This window comes from Phlebotomus papatasi, chromosome 1 (assembly GCF_024763615.1).
Source record: "Phlebotomus papatasi isolate M1 chromosome 1, Ppap_2.1, whole genome shotgun sequence".
Taxonomy (NCBI): Eukaryota; Metazoa; Arthropoda; class Insecta; order Diptera; family Psychodidae; genus Phlebotomus; species Phlebotomus papatasi.
This window is the reverse complement of record NC_077222.1, coordinates 39,904,403-39,926,445: the sequence shown is the minus strand read 5'-3', so window position 1 is coordinate 39,926,445 and position 22,043 is coordinate 39,904,403. Positions and strand designations below refer to the sequence as shown.

The following is a 22,043-nucleotide window of genomic DNA, read 5'->3' as shown; positions in this document are numbered from 1 at the left end:
TTTTTTAACAAAAATGTGATAAAACGTTTTTCAGAGATTCAGAATTTTCTTGGGTCAACAATGATCTACTGGTCCTCAAAGGGTTGAAGCGGTTAAAGACTCATTAGTTTGAAATTTTTTAAACCGTAATCTAAAGTTTACAATATTTTTTAACAGTATTGCGACACAAAAGTGCATTTATCATCTGATTGTCAAGGTGTACGTACAGTAGACTCTCTCTCAATTGGGCATATGGGGCAAAATGTCATCCAAATTATCGATAGATTTGGGCGTCAAAGTCATTGTAGATTCCACAAAAAGCGCTCAATTATAAAGAATCATGATAAAGTAAGAGGAACTACAGCGAATTTGAGCAAATTTGCTTCATAATTAAACGTGAAAATTGTCAACAAAACTTTTCGCCCGATTGAAAAAGAACCGATTGAGAGTCTACTATATTTGAAAGACTTTAAAATTGACAAAAACCAAAGGTAAGGTTAAAAGGTCACCGAAGATTTAAAGTCGCAATATCTTCTTTTTTGACTTTTTTAGCCATCGATATTTTCCCTAGATGAAACTTATTCAGACTTCTGCATTTGAACACCTTTATAATAAATCCAATTTTGGTTAAATCGATTGGAACTTAAGTCTTCTATAATAGTTTGACCTTCATAAATTTAAGACGACCCAGTTTGAGGTCATTGGCCATAGTCAAAATACTCTGTTCTGTATATAGAGAGTGATTAAAATTACAGAAAGCTTGGTTCATTATGGGGGTCACCGTATACCGGATCCGGATGTTGATATCTTTTATTATTTGGCCCTTAGCCCCAATAAAAACAAATAAACTGACAAACGCCGTAAAGTTTTTCATTATTATTCAGATACACATAATTATGCTTAAACATGATTTTTCAGGAAGTGAAGTGTAAAAAGATACAGCGATATAAAAAAAATCAATACAGATCATGTATTGTATTCAAACTAAACTAACATTGTAAAGCTCAGCTAAAAAAAAATTACAATACATTTAAAAGACATAAAATCTTTATAGATTTTGCTCAAATCCAACGATAATGAGCATTTTCTCTGAGACACTTTTGATTTTAATCTCTAAATGCGATGGAAAAACTGGCACAGAACAGGAGAGGGAAAAACCTGCACTTGACTCTCATCTACCTGGTCAGAAAACGTCATTCTCATTAAATCCGATCTCTGTCCGAAAGCATGAAAAATCACACATTATTCTTGAGAGAGAATTCTCCACGTAACTTTTCTCCATTTTAGTTTTCACAGTACTCTGTAAAAGTTCTCATCTCCCCAATGGACATTCCACTTAGATTATCTATTCTTTGGATGAAATTAACATCCCTTTTGATCTATCCTCTGCTCATTATCCATGGGGCAATTTTTACACCAAAGAAAAGACTTCCTCCCTTTGTAAATTGTGATCTCTTAACAATTCCAGCAACTGATCTTGCAAGAAAAATTCGTTGCCGAGAAGTGCGTTCATATCGTGAAAGTGATCTACTAAGGGAAATTAAGGATTTATCCCTTTGTTTCAGATTAAATCAGAAACCGTGGTGAAAGCCTACATAAGTCGGATAGAGGCTGTTAATCCTCTAATTAATGCAATTGTGGAAAATGGATTTGATCGAGCTATAGAAATGGCCAAAATCGCAGACAAAAAGTGCATGGAATCGGAAGTGTCTTACCTTGAAGAAAAATATCCACTCCTTGGTGTACCAGTAACTGTCAAAGAATGCTGCAGTTTAGCTGGATTTCCCGTAACACTGGGAAATTACTGGAGGAAAAATTTAAGAGCCACGGAAAATAGTGAAGTAGTTCAGCTGATTCTAAATGCCGGTGCGATCCCACTCTTAGTTTCCAATACTCCAGAATTCTGTTACAGCTGGGAGAGCAATAATTTCATCACAGGACGTACTCTGAATCCGTATGATCAGAGACGAATTGCCGGAGGATCTTCTGGTGGGGAAGTAAGGAGACGACTTATTTACTTTCGACAATATACAAAATTAACAAATTAATGGGGATTAAATTCTCATTTGCACACAATTTTTCTGTGTAGCTTTTAATCATTAAATGCACGTGTTAACCGAAGTCACCACAGTTCTGTGTGAGAAATATTGTCGCTAAAGGGGAATATGCTCATTCTTCGTAAAATCCCAAACTTTGTAATGACTAAATTTTTCCTATGTTTCTAAATAAATGTGACTCCGCAATATATTAAAAAAAAACTGTGCACTTTCCCCTAGTTTTTAAAATATGGGTGCGATAAGTCACATTTCTTGAGAAACACACGAAAATTTAGTCATTACGTAGCTTGGACACTTTCGCAACTTGTGTTTTAGTACTATCGTACTAATGCTCATTAAATTATTTTAAATAATTTTTGGAACCAGTAAAATTGTTCAACAATACAGCAATACCCTTAGGCAACAATCTCTTTAATCGATTTAATGTTACACAACTTATTTAGACCAATTATTTCAAATGTTTCCCAAAATCTGTAAAAATTAAAAACTCCAATTTTATATCAAACGAATTAAAAAGCGGTGGCAAAGCGTCCCAGGCTTTTCGAAATGCTCGAACTCGTGACTTACATGCTATACCTCAAAAGTACTTTCGCATAATTTACCGTGTACCGGTTCTCAACCGATTAGAACCGATTCATAAATCATTCAAAAGATCCTCCAAAAATTTTAGTAGGGTAAGTGTGCCAAATTCCGGCCAGCTTGCAATTTTGGCCACCTTTTTTTCCTCGAATTTCCATGAACTTTTAGATTTTACGTACTCTAGAGATTATACAATGCAAAAGAATAACAAAAAATGAACTCTTTACAAGGTTCCAAGCAACACTCTTTCAGAAGAAAGAATAAAAAAATCAATTTGTATTTAAAATATAACATTTCAAACTTGAGACTTTGACGCTTGCATGCAACTATGCCGAAATTTGGCACACTTACCCTAAATAAAATTGATTTTTAGATAAAAATTAGTTATCGGCTATGAACCGGTTCATTATCGGGTCAAAACCGATTTGAACCTGTTCAGTTTTGTAGGAAATTCCAAGACCTTTCCAACGACCCCAAACATAACCCCATTCACTTAATAAATGCGCCCTCTAGAACCTTCCACACATCCAAAAATGAAAAAAAATCGCACGACGCGTTTTCGAGCAATCACAAAACAACATGGTTTTGGAGGGGAAAATAAGGGGCATGGTAATGATCCTTGGGTGGACTTATGGGGGGGGGGGTCACCGAAGGTCCCAAGTCTCTATCTCTAACCGTTTGCAGTCTAGAGCTGGCGACAGCCGGAGGGACAGACGAACAGACGGACAAACAGCGTGACGACATTTCTCAGAAAGCGTCTGAAACGCAATTATTAGTTGAGAAGAGTGGTCCTTGGGGAGTGGAAGGTGGAAATTTTGGGGGGGGGGGGGGTGAAATAATCGAGGGGATTATATACTGCTCTCTCCGTAAAGTTCGAGCAGTAAAAATAAACCTAATGTTGAAATGGATATGAGTGTATCAAAAATTAAAAGGCCCTTGAAATTATGCAAAACCTGTTTTGACCGGTTAAAAAATACACTTTTATAACTTTACATTTTTTAACAATCCCCAATAAAAAAAAGCATTTATACCCGTATTCTAGTTATCCCGAAAATACGATCTTAGCTGATTTAGAAGAGTGTATGGGGAAAAGTAAAAACTATATCAATGATACCATGATTTTTTTTATAAGGACAAGGTACTCCGAATATCTCGTGTCGGTATCTCTAACCGTTTAGCCGGTTTAGCCCCTATATCTGAAACTGCAATAACAAATTAAATTTTATAATATTTGCAAAACCACATTAAAAACCCCTTACATTGATAAGGTAGTGATCGTAAATTTCAGTGAATTGGAAATTAGAGGAATTATTTAATTGCTCTTTCCTTGAAGTTTGAGCCATAAAATATTCAAAAAAGGGCAGTAACGTGGACAACATTGTTTTTTTTTATTTTTTATTTGCATTTTATTGGCTTGATTAACCAAATTGTTTAATATTGTGATGTTATCGCGTTAAATTGTACAATGGTACATTAAAATTTTATTGAGAATTGCTCATTAAGAATTTTACTTAAAATTTATCACTCAGCCAGGTTCTTCCGGCATTTACCAGAGCTGTAGGTCAAACGGTTACAGCGATCGAAGTGGATTTTTCGGAAGATCCCTTATAAGTTGGCTTTAGCACTATTAATATCCTAACCCTTGCTTTTCCCATACAGCAGCTCCTTTTCCTCAAAAATATGTTATTCAGGATTATTCTAAAATCGGCTTAAAATCTAAAAGAGCGTAATTCTAAAATGCTAATAATTCGAATTACCCGAGACCTGAGACCTCGATATTAGATAAAACATACTAAAGTTTCATCGAAATTGTTTCATAATAGCTCCGCCGCAACTTTCAGATCGGGAAAATTTCATGAAGTCAAAATTCGAATCTCATTCTTTCTCACAGGCATTGCATTAATCTATCTCAATCTTTCGCACTCTTCTTTTTCTTTTAAACATAACAATAAATTCAATTTAGCTCAATCGAATTTGTAGCGCGAAAGCATGAGATTATGCAAAACGTGTAAAAAGAAGGAGATGTGAATTTTGATTTCATTATTTCCCTGATATAAAAGGTGTGCTGGAGCTATAAACATCGAAAATATGGTTCGGTCAAGACATTTTTTATTATAGCTTAGGTCAAAGAACATCGATGAAGTGGTGCGACCCATCATTAGAAACGTTTGGACCTCAGCGCCTCAGCCACAGCATACTAAAGGTGTCTACACATTATAAGAAATTTCTATCAAAAATGAGCTTCAAGAAGTGTTCTTCAAGAAAATTGCCTACACATTGGTGAGAATTTTTGACAAAAAGATGGATTCTTGAAGAAAATTTGTCTAATGTGTAGACAAATTTCTTCAAAAATCATATCCAATTGAAGGAAATTTCCATCAAGAATTTTTGAAAGAAATTATCGGCTACACATTGGAATAAAATTCATCAAAGTCATTCTTGACAGAATTCTTGAAGAAAACCATCACGATTCAAGATTGTTTTTCACGAAAATTTGTTATTTTCTGCTGGAAAAAGTGAGAAAAGCGTTTGGTGAAGTTCCTTGGGATAGTATTTAGTGAATTTGTGAAGAAAATCTTCTAAATATGCAAGGGAATAGTGTTTTTCTTGAGATGTCGTTCCTGGTGGAATCCAACCCAGCCTTGAAGGAACATTTCCTGTGATTTTCCTCCAGAAATTGCCGGAAGTTAATCCATCTGTGTATTCTTGAGGTGTTCCACAGTACAGTGGCCTCGTACTCCATGGATTGCAAGATGGATGGAAAGGAGAAAATTTACGGGCACTTTGGAATCTCTGCCTTGGTTACCAATCAAAACAAGAGCTAACCAGAGCCACCGAGGAGATCTCAATGCAAACGAGAGCTGTCCGGAGCTACCAGAAGCCATCACTTGAACCCCCAGAAGAACATCAGAATGATCTTTTATATCATTCACTTTCTCAACCACTAGGAACTCTGTGGGATTGCTTCCTTTCGAGAACATCAGAACTGGATAGCCACATGCCTTCAATTCCTCATGTCAATGGAACATGGAACCCAGTAAATAAATCAGTAGTGGAATTATTTTGGAACATCCATGGAATTTTCACAGGAATATTCTTCTATTATATTAATTTAAAAAAAACTACATTTTTTACATAATAGAGATCCTTTATGTATTTTTTATTTATTTATTAAGGGGTCCATCTGGAAGATGTTTGCCCCGCCTTTATGTAATTTCTAATGATTATTTATTAAAAATTCCTACTTTTAATAACATAATGAAATGTAAAGGACTAGATTCAAAACTAGATTTTTTGGGAGTCTTAAAGTGTAATTTTTGGAAAATACTCTTAAGATCTCATAAAAAAAATCCTCCTGATATTGATAAAATCCTTTCCACAAGCGTTAAAAACTTGAATGAAACTTTTTACTGATCAAAAAAGACAATAAATTTCAAAGGCTGTCTCTTATTTGAATTTTAATGCGAAATTAAAATTGAAATAAATTTTATTTAATTTTTGGGAAACTGCTCTTAACATATCGACCACCCAGAATAAGACCTGACTATTTCGTGAATGGCCAACTTTACAGGAGAGCGATTTAAAGCTGAGATTTGCATATTTGCTAATAAATCAATTAATTTAACTTCACTTTCCTAATATTGTACATCAAACGAAAGGATTCGATAAAAGTTATCTTAATTCCATAAAATTTTCACAAAATAATGTGTATTTTAATAACTATTACGATATTTTCCGAGTTGTAACATATTTTTCCTGAGTTGTCATATCAAAAGCTCAGGATAAGACCCGAACAACTCGAGTTTCCCACGCTGCCAAGCGACCCGGCTGGTCACGCATCACTTGTCAAAATTGTTTCGATATCATTCCCCATACGCATCACTATCTATGTATATTAATTGTTCTAAGTAATTTTTTCAAGACATTTTAACACTTTAAAACCCGAGCCAAAAAATCACGTAAAACACTAAACTGGCATAAAATGCTAGAGCAGTTATTCTCCATAAAAAAGCAATTTTTCAATATTTTTCGTTTCGTAAAACTTCACAGCAGTTCTAGGACTCATAAATTATTTTTTCAATAAATATTTTCCCATTTTTCTAATCATTTTTATATAAATTTTGTGAAAATTGACAACAAATGCCAAAGTGAATTTTTACAGATTTTCGTAGCAAAAAGGCAACTTCTGTTGAATTTCGTTATACTACAGTAGAGTCTCGCTATAGTCCATATTTGGTTTCAGATTTGACACTTGAGTCGCACTATAGTCCATGTAATTTTTTAAAATTATCAACGACTTTTAGTATTTAAATTGCTCAACGGCTTCCACTTTCTTTGCGATTGTGGTACTTGTCCTTACTTTCTTCATTGTGGATCACAATTATCACAACTACTCAATAAAGTTTGCCAAAAATATTAAAATACAGTAGAGTCTCTCAAATTGGAACGATTGGGGGGTATTTTTGACATTTCTCACCTCTCAAATTCGAACGATATTTTTGAAACTAACTGAATTTATGTGAGATTAAATAGCACTTTGAATCAAATTCCCGTAATTTCTCACAAGTGTTAGTTGGTAACATACTTCCTTTTCATTTTATTCGCACATAATGTGTATAAATATTCAGAAAACAGCACAGAGATATGATTTTTAATCATCCACAATACGATTTTTTTAACATAACCCTACAATTGACATTTTAAATCCAACCGGCGTTCGAATTTGAGAGATTCAGATTTGAGAGACTCTACTGTAATTATGCTTGTCGCGTACTAAAAAACATAACCTAACTTAAAATCAGTGTTTTGAAATCAACGGTCGATAAATTGTGGACTATAGAGCGATGGCTTATAGCGAGACTCTACTGCATTTGTTTACATATTTAATTTCCTTTTTCCTAACAATTTGGAAAGAATCTTAGAACTTATATCTATATATTATCCTGTAAAATTTTAAAATTCTCATATATAGTTTAAAAAGAAAAGAAAAAGTAAAACAAAGCGAAAAGTGAATTTTCACCTATTTTTTACATTACCATTCTACATCAATTCTTGGTCTTATATTATTTAATTTTTAATAATTATTTTATTATTTTCACGTATTTTTTACGATTTTTTCGAATCGTGACAAAACTCAAAAATATTAACATTTTTTAGGTTATATAGTATAAGCCATTCAAATGTCCATTTCGGATGCCAACTACGTATAAAATGGTAGCATTTTACGCCAATTTGGTATTTTACGCCCATTTTTTAGTTTTTTTTTCAATTTTTAACATAATAAAAAAGTTATCAACTATTTTTTTCTACTAAACGAAAGGTCATTAAATTCTCTATACATTAGTGTTATCACTTAAAATTAAAGTAAAATGTCAATTTGGGTTTTAAAGTGTGAAAAAATCAATTCATTCAATTTTCGAATCGAACAAATGTGATATGTCGATTGGCATTGACAGGTATCAAACGCAAGCGTGAAAATTCCACGGCAATTACAGAATTTACCCTGTGGGAACTGTAGTGATGGGAAAATGTCGATCAGTTGGTGTGTGTCTAGGATGGGGAACTGGAAGGGGAAGAAGAAGAAGAAGAAGTGAAGTGTGGAATGACGGCTAATTATCCGAAAGAAAATGTAGAAAACTTTCATGTGAAAATTGATTAATAAAAAGATATAATTATCGAAATAAGAGGTAGTGTTTCAGTGAAGTAGGACGGGTAACCACACCCCCTATAGGTCTTATATTATTTAGTTTTTATTATTTTCACTTTTTCACATATTTCTTATTATTATTTCTAACCAATTATCAAGCAACAAAACCTCTTAAAAGTTAATAGGTTATGAGCTCTCGCGCCAAAGAGAAGTTTGATGCATAATAAATTAGCATTTTATTGCTTTTATCCAGGTTTTGCAACACTTGCAATACTAGAGAAGCTCAAAAAACTATCAAGATATCAGTAATATTTCATAAATAATTGCAATATTCTGGATTAAATCGTGAAATTTTCTTTGATCTTTATAAAATATAAGCCATTCAAATGTCCATTACAGCTGTCAAACTCCATATAAAAAATACTAGCACTTTACGCCTATTTCGTATTCAATATCCAATTTTTAGTTTTTGATCCATTTTTTTAATTTTATAGAAGAGTTATTAATTATTATTAACAATACTGGTTATTAACTAGATATTACCAAATTGAAAACTATACATATTTGCAGCCAAATAATAGCTTATCTATTATCGTGAAATCAGCCGGAATACTTTTGACATGCAAAATGATGACGTCACACGGTCGAATTATGCGGCTCTTATCCTGACTGAATTGAAAAATGAGTGAGATTTTGCTTTTTTAGAAAAAGCGCTATAAATTTGGAAATAATTTATATTCAGGTATAATATTCACAGGGAAGGTAGAGGGTTTCACGGAGTATCCGAAAAGCGAAAAAAACGAATTTTGCAAAAAATCGAGATAGTCGGATTATATTCTGAGTGGTCGATATTATACTAGATTTTTTTTAGTTCATTTATTTTAAACCGCTTGTATTATATTATAACATCCCCACATCAGATATATTTTCTACTATAATAAAAATAAGCAAACCTAAATATTTAAAAATCCACGTAATCTTCTAAATTAAAAGTCCTTTACATTGCATTATGTTATTAAAAGTAGGAATTTTTAATAAATAATCATTAGAAATTACATAAAGGCGGGGCAATCATCTTCCAGATGGACCCCTTAATAAATAAAAAAAAAATTACATAAAGGATCTCTATTATGTAAAAAATGTAGTTTTTTTAAATTAATTTAATAGAAGAATATTCCTGTGAAAATTCCATGGATGTTCCAAAATAATTCCACTACTGATTTATTTACTGGGTTCCATGTTCCATTGACATGAGGAATTGAAGGCATGTGGCTATCCAGTTCTGATGTTCTCGAAAGGAAGCAATCCCACAGAGTTCCTAGTGGTTGAGAAAGTGAATGATATAAAAGATCATTCTGATGTTCTTCTGGGGGTTCAAGTGATGGCTTCTGGTAGCTCCGGACAGCTCTCGTTTGCATTGAGATCTCCTCGGTGGCTCTGGTTAGCTCTTGTTTTGATTGGTAACCAAGGCAGAGATTCCAAAGTGCCCGTAAATTTTCTCCTTTCCATCCATCTTGCAATCCATGGAGTACGAGGCCACTGTACTGTGGAACACCTCAAGAATACACAGATGGATTAACCTCCGGCAATTTCTGGAGGAAAATCACAGGAAATGTTCCTTCAAGGCTGGGTTGGATTCCACCAGGAACGACATCTCAAGAAAAACACTATTCCCTTGCATATTTAGAAGATTTTCTTCACAAATTCACTAAATACTATCCCAAGGAACTTCACCAAACGCTTTTCTCACTTTTTCCAGTAGTGAAACAACAAATTTTCGTGAAAAACAGTCAGAAGAGGTAGAGACTTGGAAATGATGGCAATCTGTCAAAAAAATTTTTGATGGAAAATAAAAAACCCAATGTGGAGGCATTTTTCTTCAAAAATTCCTTCAAAAATATGAATTTTTCTTTAAAAAATTCTTGGAATAATTCTTGATGAAATCAGCTCCAATGTGTAGACACCTTAAGATTTAAAGAAAGAGCATCATCTAGCTTTCGAAATATTCGACATCGAAATTTCGAAAATCGATTTTCGATTAATCAAACCTCAATTAAATCGGATAAAATTGCGATGTCAGAACAATTATAGCATTTTTACGAGAGCTTTTCCAATCAGTAAAATTTTGCAAATTCTGACAATTAGAATCTCTTGATCTTGATCTCTTCAAGCTCGGGTCAGGAGGGTCGGAGGGGCATAAGTTTTTCTTTAATCGAAAGCTCTTTGGCCCAGCTTTTCTAGCCACCTATCAATAAACCGAGGCGAAAACCGCTTCTCGATACCTCACTCTATTCTCTTTTAATTTACAGTAGACTCTCTCAAATTCGGGCATATGGCACCGAAATGTCAGCCTAATTAGACAGAAATTCGGACGACAAACTTTTTGAAATGCAACGATTTTTTATTCATGTGCATATAGATATTGAGTTTACACACTCATATATAACGTAAATTGCATTAAAATCCCTTAATAATGCAAAATCACATCAAAACTAAGACAAATAATGCCAAATTTGAGCATATTTGATTCATTTGATAATCATAATTAAACTTGAAAAATGACAACAAACTTTTTTCAAATGTAACCGCTGCCCGAATTAAAAAGTAGCCCGATCATAAAAGAGCCGAATTTGCGAGAGCCTACTGTACTTTACTTAGGTGGCGTTACGTCCTATTGAGGGACAAAGCCTCTTGGACCACCCCTCGCCATTCTCCGCGACTCAAAGCGATAATCCTCTAAATTGTCTCTCCAGAACTTCTCTCCAAACGTCCACAAAGACGCATATGATACTCGTGATCTATGAATGCCAAAACGTATAAATCAAACAGCTAGTGATAAGCCTAGATCAGCTTATTGTGAGATTCTTAACGTGAGCAAACTCGGATTGTATGTAAATTCGGTTTGGAACTAGAGATGAGATGTATATCGCAATCAAATTTCTGAAAAATTGCAAAATCAAAATAATCTAGAATGTAAATGAACTGACATAAATATTATAGTGGAATATAAACCAGAATCTCTTTTATAATTTTGACCCAAAACTTGATCGGTAGCCGAGATAATTCAATTTTTGATTTGGTACAAATTTTTCGAACACAGCGGGCATTTTGTTCATGTGACGAACTACGAAAATATCAAAGAATGATTGAATTTTGTGAAAATTTCTTTTAAAGCTTATTCTAAATAACGTAGTGTAGAGTAAAAGCCGTCATATCAGCACCTGCGTACTTTCGCAGCGTTATTATGGAAAAAAATCATTTTTTACACTAAAATGACAAAATCGGACCGATGGCATAATCTGAGCAAAAAAATGATATTTTGACGAATATTGATATACAGTAAACTCTCTCTCAATCGGGAATATGGGGCGAAATGTCATCCGGTTTAGTGATAGAATTAAGCGTCAAAGCCTTTGTAAATTCCACAAAAAACGCTCAATTATAAAGAATCACGATAAAATAGGAAGAACTGCAGCGAATTTGAGCAAATTAGCTTCATAATCAAACGTGAAAATTGTCAACAAAATTTGTCGCCCGATTGATAAGAGCCGATTGAGTGAGAGTCGACTGTAAACATCTGTAGTGAACTTAAAAATAAGAGAATTTTATTTTAGAAGAAATTTGATTATTAAGCTTATTAAATTGCTTAACAAGAGCCGAGTTACAATTTTCCAAGTTTGAACCAAGTTGCAATTTTCACCCGATATATAACTTTTGCCGAAAACCGCAAGTCGATATCTTTCTTAGTTCGGGAACTATTAAACTCCGAAGACCGGCCGACCGGCCGGCAAGGAACGTAACTTAGCAACCATTATTTTCGTGATCAGGAAGTGGCGAAACACGTTTTAGCACAGTTTAGGGCCGATCGGAGCACATGAAATTTTTGTAGGATTATAGTAGGTGAGATTATTAAGAATCTCACATAATTTGAGCCTGATCTGATGAAGTCGGATTCCACTTCGAACAACAAAAGCAGAGATTGTAAACAATCTCAGCTAATTGAAGTTATTCCGCAGTCCCGTACTTCGAAATTATCATGTATACGGATGCCCAATAAATAACGTGTGCTAACTTCATCTTACTACTTGGGACTGAATATAGCAAAAATTAAATCCTTTAAGTTACGCTTAAAGCCATTTCCCGAAAAACAAAATGTTTTTATGGTTTTTTTTTAATACTTTTTTGTAGGGGGCCCTTTTGGGAGCTGGTGCTTCATTAATTGGCATTGCAGCAGATACAGGTGGTTCAATTCGTTGTCCAGCAATGTACAATGGTGTCTTTGGGCACAAACCAACACCGGGAGTTCTGTCCCTAAAAGGACTTCTCCCAGATCTCAGTAAAACCGATGCTGGGAATGACTACACCACAGCTGGACCTATGTGTCGCTACGCAAAAGATCTTTCTCTACTTACAAAAATTATGGCCGGACCTAGAGTTATTTCCCTGAAACTGGATGAACCAGTGCCTATTGAGGATATTAAGATATTCTATAAGAAAAATATTGGTAGCTCTTGGTTCACGATTCCCACGACAAGAGATGTTGAGAGAACTTTTGATGAAGTCATTCAGCATTTCAGTGATTTTGGAATGAAACCAGTACAAGTAAATGAATCCTAGTAACTGATAAAACCTACAATCCTAATAAAACTTGTCTTTCAGTTGAATTTAGACTTAAGCCTGGCTCCTGAATATACAGTTGCAGGTACTGCTGCACTGGAAAATATTCCAAGTACCTTGGAAGATCCTTCAGGAGTACACGAGACACCTAATCTCTTCCTAGAAATACTAAAGTCACCATTTGGCTGCTCAAAATTCACTTTTGCTTCTATGTACCTGATGGTCTTAGTCAAAATTGCCACAAGTTTCCTATTTAAGAAAGACATTCCCCGGTACATGGAGCATTTTGACAAAATGAGGAATGATTTACTCAGTCTTTTGAGCACAAATGGTGTACTTCTCTTCCTAACCATGCCCACCCCTGCGCTTCGTCATCACGAATACTACACTATGTGGTATGGAGTTGCTTATCCATTCATCATCAACATGCTAGGATTCCCTGCAGCCAACATCCCAATAGGATTTTCCTCAGATGGTCTCCCAATAGGAATTCAAGTGATTGCAGGTCCCTACCAAGATCGCCTCTGTTTCTCCATTGCACATCATCTCGAACGTGCTTTTGGTGGTTGGAAGCCCCCAAAGTGATCATGGATAGCTCAATTTTCTCGAAAAAAAATTACAAACGTTGTTAAATATTGGTAGCTTATGCATTGTACATATTGAAATTATGCACACGAGAATAAAGATTTGTGGACAAGGTCAAGATAAATTGCATGACTATTGACAATAAATTGATGACAGGCCGGATGATTATGGTCAGCAAATTTTTCTCTCAACTTCCTCATAAAACATAATCATCATGGAAAGTGTTAAGTGAGCTTCACACTTCGTAAGAGTTCGTGAGAAAACTTTTACACACAAAAAATTTATCATAATTACTCATGCACTTAATTTAGGTTAATTAAGTCAATCTTTGAATTTTTCAATAAATTTAATTAACATGCGTTTTTTATCTATGTGCATTAAGCATAACAACTGTTAACTATTTGCAGATTACAATCCTACAACTTGCCCAGTTGCAACTTACAACTTACAACGCAACTGGGTAATCTCAGATCCAGAAAAGTCAATGAAGAAGAAAACTCTTACATCGAAATTATGAAAATAAAAATGGTACAAGGAAATGGGGCTGCTTCGGCCAGTCATAAGAAGTTCTACTAAATAGATTTCTTTAGTAAATCATATCAAGGATTGCGTTTGTTTTTTTTTTCTTTCGTGAAAAAGAAATCAGTCTATTGCCTATATTTTATTTTATTACAAAATAATCGTAGAAATAATAATTGTAGAGAGAAGTACGCGTGCCTTCGGGCGACTGTAACTTCAGGTAAATTTATCTTTCCTTCTTTTTATGTTCTTAATGAATTTAATCCATGGCTCTTCTCCGAAAATAACATATTAAGAGGCTATTAAAATCCTAGAATACATATACAATTAAAATATTTCCATAGATCTTATTCATAAAAAAGCCCAGATAAGCTTATGGTAGTTGAGATTCTTTACAGTCGATCTCGAAATGCGTGTAACTCGGGGTGCTTGCAACTCAGAATGCGTGAACATTCGATTGTAAATTGAAAATTGGGGGTAAAGAATCACGTCGAGTAAACTGTTCTCGGCGGTCGAAATGGATAAAATTGGCTCGACGCGATTCTTTACCCCGAAAATTCAATTTACAATCAAATTTTCACGCATTTAGAGTTGCAAGCACCCCGAGTTGCACGCATTTCGTGGTCACCTGTAAAGAATCTCAGCTACCATAAGCTTATCTGGGCTTATCACTGATCATTTTCTATTTTAAATAGTCTGAGTGGAGAAGGCCAACAAAAGAAAGAAAAGTTCATTTAAATCGGTTAATAAACATTGGAAATAGTGTCCGGTCCATATGAATAGTTATAGTAAGGGTCGGGGTACAGTGGGTTGGGGTAGAGATGGATGGGACCCATTATTAGATAGATCATGCTCTCAGATACAATATATGCTAAAATTTCATCGAAATCTCTTCATAAACACAGAAAAAGCAGTCCGGGCAAAACATTTTTGGTTATAGCTCGGGTCAGGGAACATCGAGGAAGCAATGCGACCCACCGTTGGAAAGGCCTCGACCTCAGCTACAACATACTAAAATTTAAAGAAAAAGCATCATCTAGTTTTCAAAATATTCGAGATCGATCCTTCGATTTAATCGGATGAAATTGGGGTTTAATAAAGTTTGTAGTACTCCACGAGAGTTTTCCAAAACACCGAAATTTTTCCAAATCCGATATTATAAGCGCAGATATGACTATTTGAAAATTGAAGTTTTGAGCCTCTCTAGATCAGGTCAGGGGTGTCGGAGCGGGTTAAGTTTGGCATCGATCGAAAGCTCTTAGACCCAGCTATAACATACTAAAATTTTAGTCTGAGCGATGCCATAGGGGCTGAGGTATTGAGGAAACAGAATTTGAGGGTGCTCCAAAATGGCGCTAATCTAAAATCTCAGCTAATTGAGTTATTCGAAGCTTGAGTCGTTCAAAAGTACTGCACTATTTGTTATAGCCATCAATTACATTCAAATAAAATGGGTGAAAATATTAAGAGTCTCGCATAAATATTTTGAAAGATCTATAGGGGAAAGTGGTCTGCCTTTGAACGAAAAATGATGTTCAAAATTTGAGATTTTTTTCAGAGTAAACTACAACATGAGTTTTACTTTGCACTACACCAAAAAATTCTCTTGTTCATTAAGCTTCTATGCTTACCCCATTCAGGACTCGCAAGTCCTCAGTTTTTCCTGGTGAGGAACTTGAAAATGTGATGTCGATATATTCAAAGGCAGCCTGCATGGTCTGCCTTTGAATGTGGTTGAGCAGCCTTTGAATCTTAATTTTTCACTGAGAATATTAGGGCTGTAACATTAAATGGCCCATAATTGATTAGCATGAACCCTAATGCACTCAATAAAACCACCACTGTAGTCAAAAGTCATTATACAACAACATTTTTTACATTTTTCTGAAGCTCTGTTTTTCTCTGTTTGAAACATCCCGGCCGGAGCAAGATAGCATGTTATAAGTATTTGTATGACATTCGTCAGACCAAAGATTCTGCTCCCGGACAGGAAGCTGTCAGACGTTTCAATGTATGTAAAGAGAGGATTCAAAGGCACACATAATTAAGATTCAAAGGCTGCCGCAGAGCAATATTTGTAAATTTTTATCACCCACAAAATTTGTCTCATCTGAATCAAAATGTATTTGGAGAAATACCATCCAAGAATAATCTTCTATGACTCACAATAGAGGATTTGTTCGAAAAATTATTTTGATTATGAAAAAACACATGAATTGTGGAACATCAAAATTACAGTTTAGAGCTCAGTTTCGTTTTTTTGCCCTAGCACCTAGAAAATGAGAGCTAGGGTCTGAATTTTTTGATGACTTGTGAGGATTATGAATAACTATCTAATAGTTAATAGAAAAGAATTAATGCTTTAAAGAGAACTGAAAAAATTACGATATTCAAAGGCTCCGCATTCAAAGGCAGACCACTTTCCCCTACCTTAATTTGATATTAACATTATATCCTACACTAACTAAAGGAAAGTATAGGACGATAAGGTTTTGCTTATCTCATTTTTCTGCTTTCTCTAAAAGATTAATAGCTCCTTTATGGAATCTGATGTAATATATTAGATCGTATGGGTCAGCGTATGGGTAAGTTCCATCAAGGCTTACAATATGAATCCACTGGCTGATAATTCTTCTATTTGATGTATAATAAATTTGCAATGATGTGAGGTGTTTTATGACGGCATGAAACCCGAATGCCATAGAAAGTTAATAGATTTCACAAATTTCAGATTGAAGATTTAGTCCACTTCCTAAAGGTTTCAAAATCATAACTAAAAATCAATTTTAGTAGTTTTGCAAAATCTAATTAACTATTTACCTTTAATGCTTAATCCTAAGTTAAAATATTCCAAAAATATAGCCGAATAATATAGTCATTCGAGGAGAGATGGAACACCTTTTTTATATTCAATATTACGGATAGGTTTTGAAAGCGGGACAAAGACGAATCTCACTGAATTATCATTTAAAGACTCTAAATTTAAGATATCAATATTAGAAATGCCTAGATGAAAATAGTCACTTCGAAAAATAAGATTTAAAAAAAGTTGCATTTTGAGGCACTCAAAAAAAGTGAGGGTAAGATGGAACACCCCTAATCTTAGCAAAATATTTATAGTTTATTTTATTAATTTAGAATAGGAAGGAAGTGATTTTAGACATAAACACTATTTCATTGAATTTATTGGAGTTTATTATATTTTTTCAGTATAAATGATTTATTTTGTGGAATATGTGGCTCATATACTTCGATGGCAATTTCGCTGAGTGTATCAAGTCAGTCTTACCAGAAATTTAGCGAAAATAATTTCTAAAATTTACTTGAAAAGATTTTGAAGAACATTGACCAAAATTCACACAGGAAGTGTTGCCAAAACTATTAAGTTCCATCTCTCCTCAACCTCCAAATACACGTATTCTTATGGCAAAATAAAAATTTTTGGCCATTTTTCAGACATCCAAAAAATTCAATTTCAATTTTCTCGAACAATTTTAAAGGTAGAAAGCTGTGACTTGGGAGTTTTCATTAGAATGTTGAAGGGCACAAATAGACCAAATGAGGTGGAGATCGTGAATAGGGTGTAGGCAGGAGGCGAAGTGGTCCATCTCTCCCACTGTTCCAACTCTCCTCGAATGACTATATAGTAAATTTTTAAGCTCAAAAATGATGAATTTTTAAATTTTCATAATGATAATTAATTTTAATTATTTCATAGTATGAGATTTTTGAAAATTTCAGAATTATAACGCTTTAAAATCAAAAACATTTACCAAGGGGTGCGAATTAGAATAAAAAGCATTATCAATGTTGCTAGAAGGAGCATCATCAATCTAAAAAAAATATTCGAGTTACTTTACAAAGTTTTTAAAACATGATAGAGAAACACTTATTAAAGTCAAACAACCCCTCTTGACCCTATAAAATAGGCTTTCGTGTTGGGTATTTATTTCAAATTCCGAGAAGCTATTAATAGACATAACTGCCATTGTCTGTAAAACTGTTGATTTATATTTTAATAAGTACAATATGTGAAAAACTAAAAAAATATATATATTCATTCGTTCTACTACGTAATTATCTGATTGACGTTTAATTAATATTTTTATTACCAATCAATTTTGTCAGTTAAAATAAAATATCAATGAAAATTCAATATTTAACACTGAAGTTGACGACTTTGTAAATTATCTAATTGTAAAATTCGTTAGAAGTAATTAAATTACTACAAGGTGGACAAGTAGCTTTAAAAGCCACTTAACAACATCAAGATCATTCTTAAACTGAAATTGATAGTCTTTGAGTTTACTGACAAAATTGATTGAATTACAAGAAACCTTCAACTTAACACACTGAATTTTCAATTGCAGAAATGCATATGTATTATTTACTTTTCTCAAATGCAACTAATCACATTCATTATATTATTGTAGAATATTGAATAAACTGACAAAATATTATTAAACAAAATTTGCAAAACCACAACAGGTGACGTAAGGTAAAATTATCAATAAACCACAAAATGAGATTTGCTGAAAAATCCACAAACACCGTTAACAAACATTTTTCTTTGTACTTTTTGGACACTACTGTATTGACCACATATTCAAATATTTAGCTACAGAACATTCATCCGAGGAATCTTGCATATCATTAAGATAATATTAACAACTGGAAATGTCTAGGAGATACGTCATGGTTATATTATTGCTTGAACATAAAGAGAGAGTAATATCTATATCCCATCCAAGCGGAGTTACTTATTCAGGCCATTATGAATTTATGCTAAGTTTTACTATTCGAACTTTACCAAGAGAAAAAGAATTATATTAATCAATTAATTTTTTGGCACCTCAAAATGTCCACCTTCCGTATCTTCGCGAATCAAACGATTTCTGAAAAAAAAACGATCAAATGATTAGAGATAGAAACGAAATACCTTCAGGAGCTCCGCTCTCCATAAATCGACTAAAATAACATTAACGTAGCACACGGTAATGACCTTGACTTTTCTTCTGCTTTTACTGCTCGAACTCCACGGGGAGAGCAGTATATATAATCTCTCGATTTTTTCACCCCCAAAATTTCTACCATCCACCCCCCGGAGACCACTATTATTAACAAATCTTCACGTTTCAGACGATTTCTGAGAGAAATGTCGTCACCGTCGTAACGCTGTTTGTCCGTCTGTCCGTCCGGCTGTAGCCAGCTCTAGATGCCAAACGGTAAAAGATAGCGACTTGGAACCTTCGGGGGACCCCCATATAAGTCGACCCAAGGATCGTTAACATGCCCCTCATTTACCCCCACCCCTTCCCTTCCCCTCAAAAAACCATGTTTTTTGGGATTGCTCGAAAACGCGTCGTAAGATTTTTTTCATTTTTGGATACATTTTAGAGATTACCCAGACGGACATTTTGTCCACACAGAAAAAAATATTTTGTAAAAATGTTCGTAAATGTTTGTGAATTCCTATGGGGGAGTTACAAAATGCTCGTAAATCGTAACCCACAAACAAGTTCGTAAAAGTTTGTACTTTTTTCACAAACATTGTTCGTAACATTATCACTTGACGAGCATTTTTCGTATGTTTACAAACATTTGTTCGTAAATGTTAGTAAACACACAAAAAATGTTCGTAAAATGTTGCCATTGGTTCGTAAATTTTTGTTTGCCTGACGAACGTTTTACGAACATTTACGAACAAATGACAACATTTTACGAACAGTTTTTGTGTCTTTACGAACATTTACGAACAAATGTTTGTAAACGTACCAAAAATGCTCGTCAAGTGATAATGTTACGAACAATGTTTGTGAAAAAAGTACAAACTTTTACGAACTTGTTTGTGGGTTACGATTTACGAGCATTTCGTAACTCCTCCATAGGAATTCACAAACATTTACGAACATTTTTACAAAATATTTTTTTCTGTGCATATACGAAAATACCGTTGAATCATTCCTAATAACGGTTTTCAAGGTCAAAGGTTAAAAAGACACTAGAGAGCCCATTTATCAAGCGAATGGGGTCATGTTTGGGGTCGTTGGAAAGGTCTTGGAATTTCCTATAAAACTGAGCCGGTTCCAATCGGTTATGAACCAGTAATTAACCGGTTCATAGCCGATAACTAATTTTTATCCGAAAATCGATACTTTAACCCATTCAGTCTCTTTTGAAAAGAGTTCTTTTGAAAGGATTTTTTTAAATCTATTATGGGGGTAAAGGGAGCCCCTGTCAAACACACGTCTTAACGGTCACTGAATTTAAATTCTGTGCATTAATTCATTACAAACTCTATTGCTTTAGATAGAGTAACTATCCAAGAAAACAAATTGGCAACTAGAGTTCAAATCAAGAAAGAGGAAAGACGCCAATTTTAACAAGTTTATCGGGATGTCGAATTTTCCGATCGCCATTTTGAGCAAAAATGTTGTATGACCTTCCGCGAAGTGAGAAAAGAACAACAAAATGTATTTCCATCTCTGTCGAACTATTTTTCCCAAGACATTGAAGGACTATAGTACAGTAGAGTTCCTCAAATTTGAACATTTGGGGGGTATAGATGACATTTCTCACTCCTCAAATTTGAACAATATTTTTAAAAACGTAATGGAATTCATGTAAAATTCACTTTTCCTAAATTAAAAAAAAATAACTCTAGAGAATTTTATCAATTGAATTTGTTGTTAAATTGGTGGAATTTGTTTAGGAAATTAATATAATACGACAATATTGAGGAAACATCAGAGAAAAATTATTCTAATTCAGATTCCATGCAAAATTTCTTTTACATAACCTCATATTTTACATTTTGAATGCAATCGTCGTTCAAATTTGAGGAGTTCAAATTTGAGGAACTCGACTGTAACTAAAAATCCATTCCCGACGGCAATTCGGATAGCAATTGCCTAGAAATAAATAATCTAAAATCACTGAATTTGCGTATGATGTATAATACCATGGTAAGGAATGGGTTAAAACAATTTTGGAGGATCTTTTGAATGATATATGAATCCGTTCAAATCGGTTGAGAACCGGTAAATGGTAAATCATGCGAAAGTATTTCTGAGGTATATAGCATGTAAGTCACGAGTTTGAGCATTTCGCAAAACCTGGGACGCTTTGCCACCCCTTTTTTCTTTTGTTGGCCTTTCCCACTCAGACTATTTGAAATAGAAAATGATCAGTGATAAGCCCAGATAAACTTATGGTAGCTGAGATTCTTTACAGGGGACCTCGGATTGCTTGCAAGTTGGAGTGCTTGCAACTCTGGAATGCGTGAAAATTCGATTAAATTTTGGCGGTAAAGAATCGCGAAGGGCCAATTTTATCCATTTCGACCGAAAAGAACTGTTTACTCGACGCGATTCTTCACTGGTTTTCTTGTTTGGTGGCCTACATGACATTGTAAAATAATTACATTGTATTACAAAATATCTAAATACAATTAATAATACAGTAGACTCTCTCAAATTCGGGCATATGGGGTCGAAATGTCAGCCGAATTAGACAGAAATTCGGGCGACAAACTTTTTGATATGCAACGATTTTTAATTCATGTGCATATAGATATTGAGTTTACACACTCATATATAACGTAAATTGCATGAAAATCCCTCAATAATGCAAAATCACATCAAAACCTAGGACAATCCATGCAAAATTTGAGCATATTTGATTCATTTGATAATCATTAATTAAACCTGAAAAATGACAACAAACTTTTTTCAAATGTAACCGCAGCCCGAATTAAAAAGTAGCCCGATCTTAAAAGAGCCGAATTAGCGAGAGTCTACTGTAATCCCAATTTGTTGAACTCGAATGGGGTCATGAATGTCCAAATAAATCTTATCTAAATTTAAAAAAAAATCTATTGTTTCTATGTCATTTTTGTGAGGTGTTTTACGTCTCTGTGGTCTGGTAAAAAGAAAATGGGCTAATGTAGTGAATGAAAAGCTTAAAATCATGAACATAGGGGAAAGTACTCTCCCTTTGAACGTTCATGCCTTCGAATAATGTGAATTTTCTTTTGTTTTTCCTAACTATATTTACATAAT

At 34.1% G+C, this 22,043-nt stretch overlaps 2 protein-coding genes across 4 annotated transcripts in view; one reads left to right on the top strand and one right to left on the bottom strand.

The window, feature by feature from the left end:
• LOC129799701 (actin-binding LIM protein 1) overlaps positions 1-22,043 on the bottom strand; it is a 275,681-nt gene that overhangs the window by 182,512 nt on the left and 71,126 nt on the right. The gene's annotated exons all lie outside the window — the stretch shown is intronic.
• LOC129799703 (fatty-acid amide hydrolase 2-A-like) lies at positions 1,224-13,588 on the top strand. Its single transcript, XM_055843864.1, has 4 exons — positions 1,224-1,482; positions 1,545-1,976; positions 12,451-12,864; positions 12,922-13,588. The coding sequence occupies exons 1-4, from the start codon at positions 1,303-1,305 to the stop codon at positions 13,462-13,464; spliced, it is 1,569 nt and encodes a 522-aa protein (XP_055699839.1). The 5' UTR covers positions 1,224-1,302; the 3' UTR covers positions 13,465-13,588.

What these genes read in the sequence shown, in the direction of transcription:
- LOC129799703 (XM_055843864.1), top strand. Translation starts at nt 1,303, where the DNA reads ATGGACATTCCACTTAGATTATCTATTCTTTGGATGAAATTAACATCC. An exon ending in GAAAAATTCGTTGCCGAGAA is followed by an intron (nt 1,483 to 1,544) that starts GTGCGTTCATAT and finishes CCTTTGTTTCAG; the next exon opens with ATTAAATCAGAAACCGTGGT. An exon ending in GAGGATCTTCTGGTGGGGAA is followed by an intron (nt 1,977 to 12,450) that starts GTAAGGAGACGA and finishes ACTTTTTTGTAG; the next exon opens with GGGGCCCTTTTGGGAGCTGG.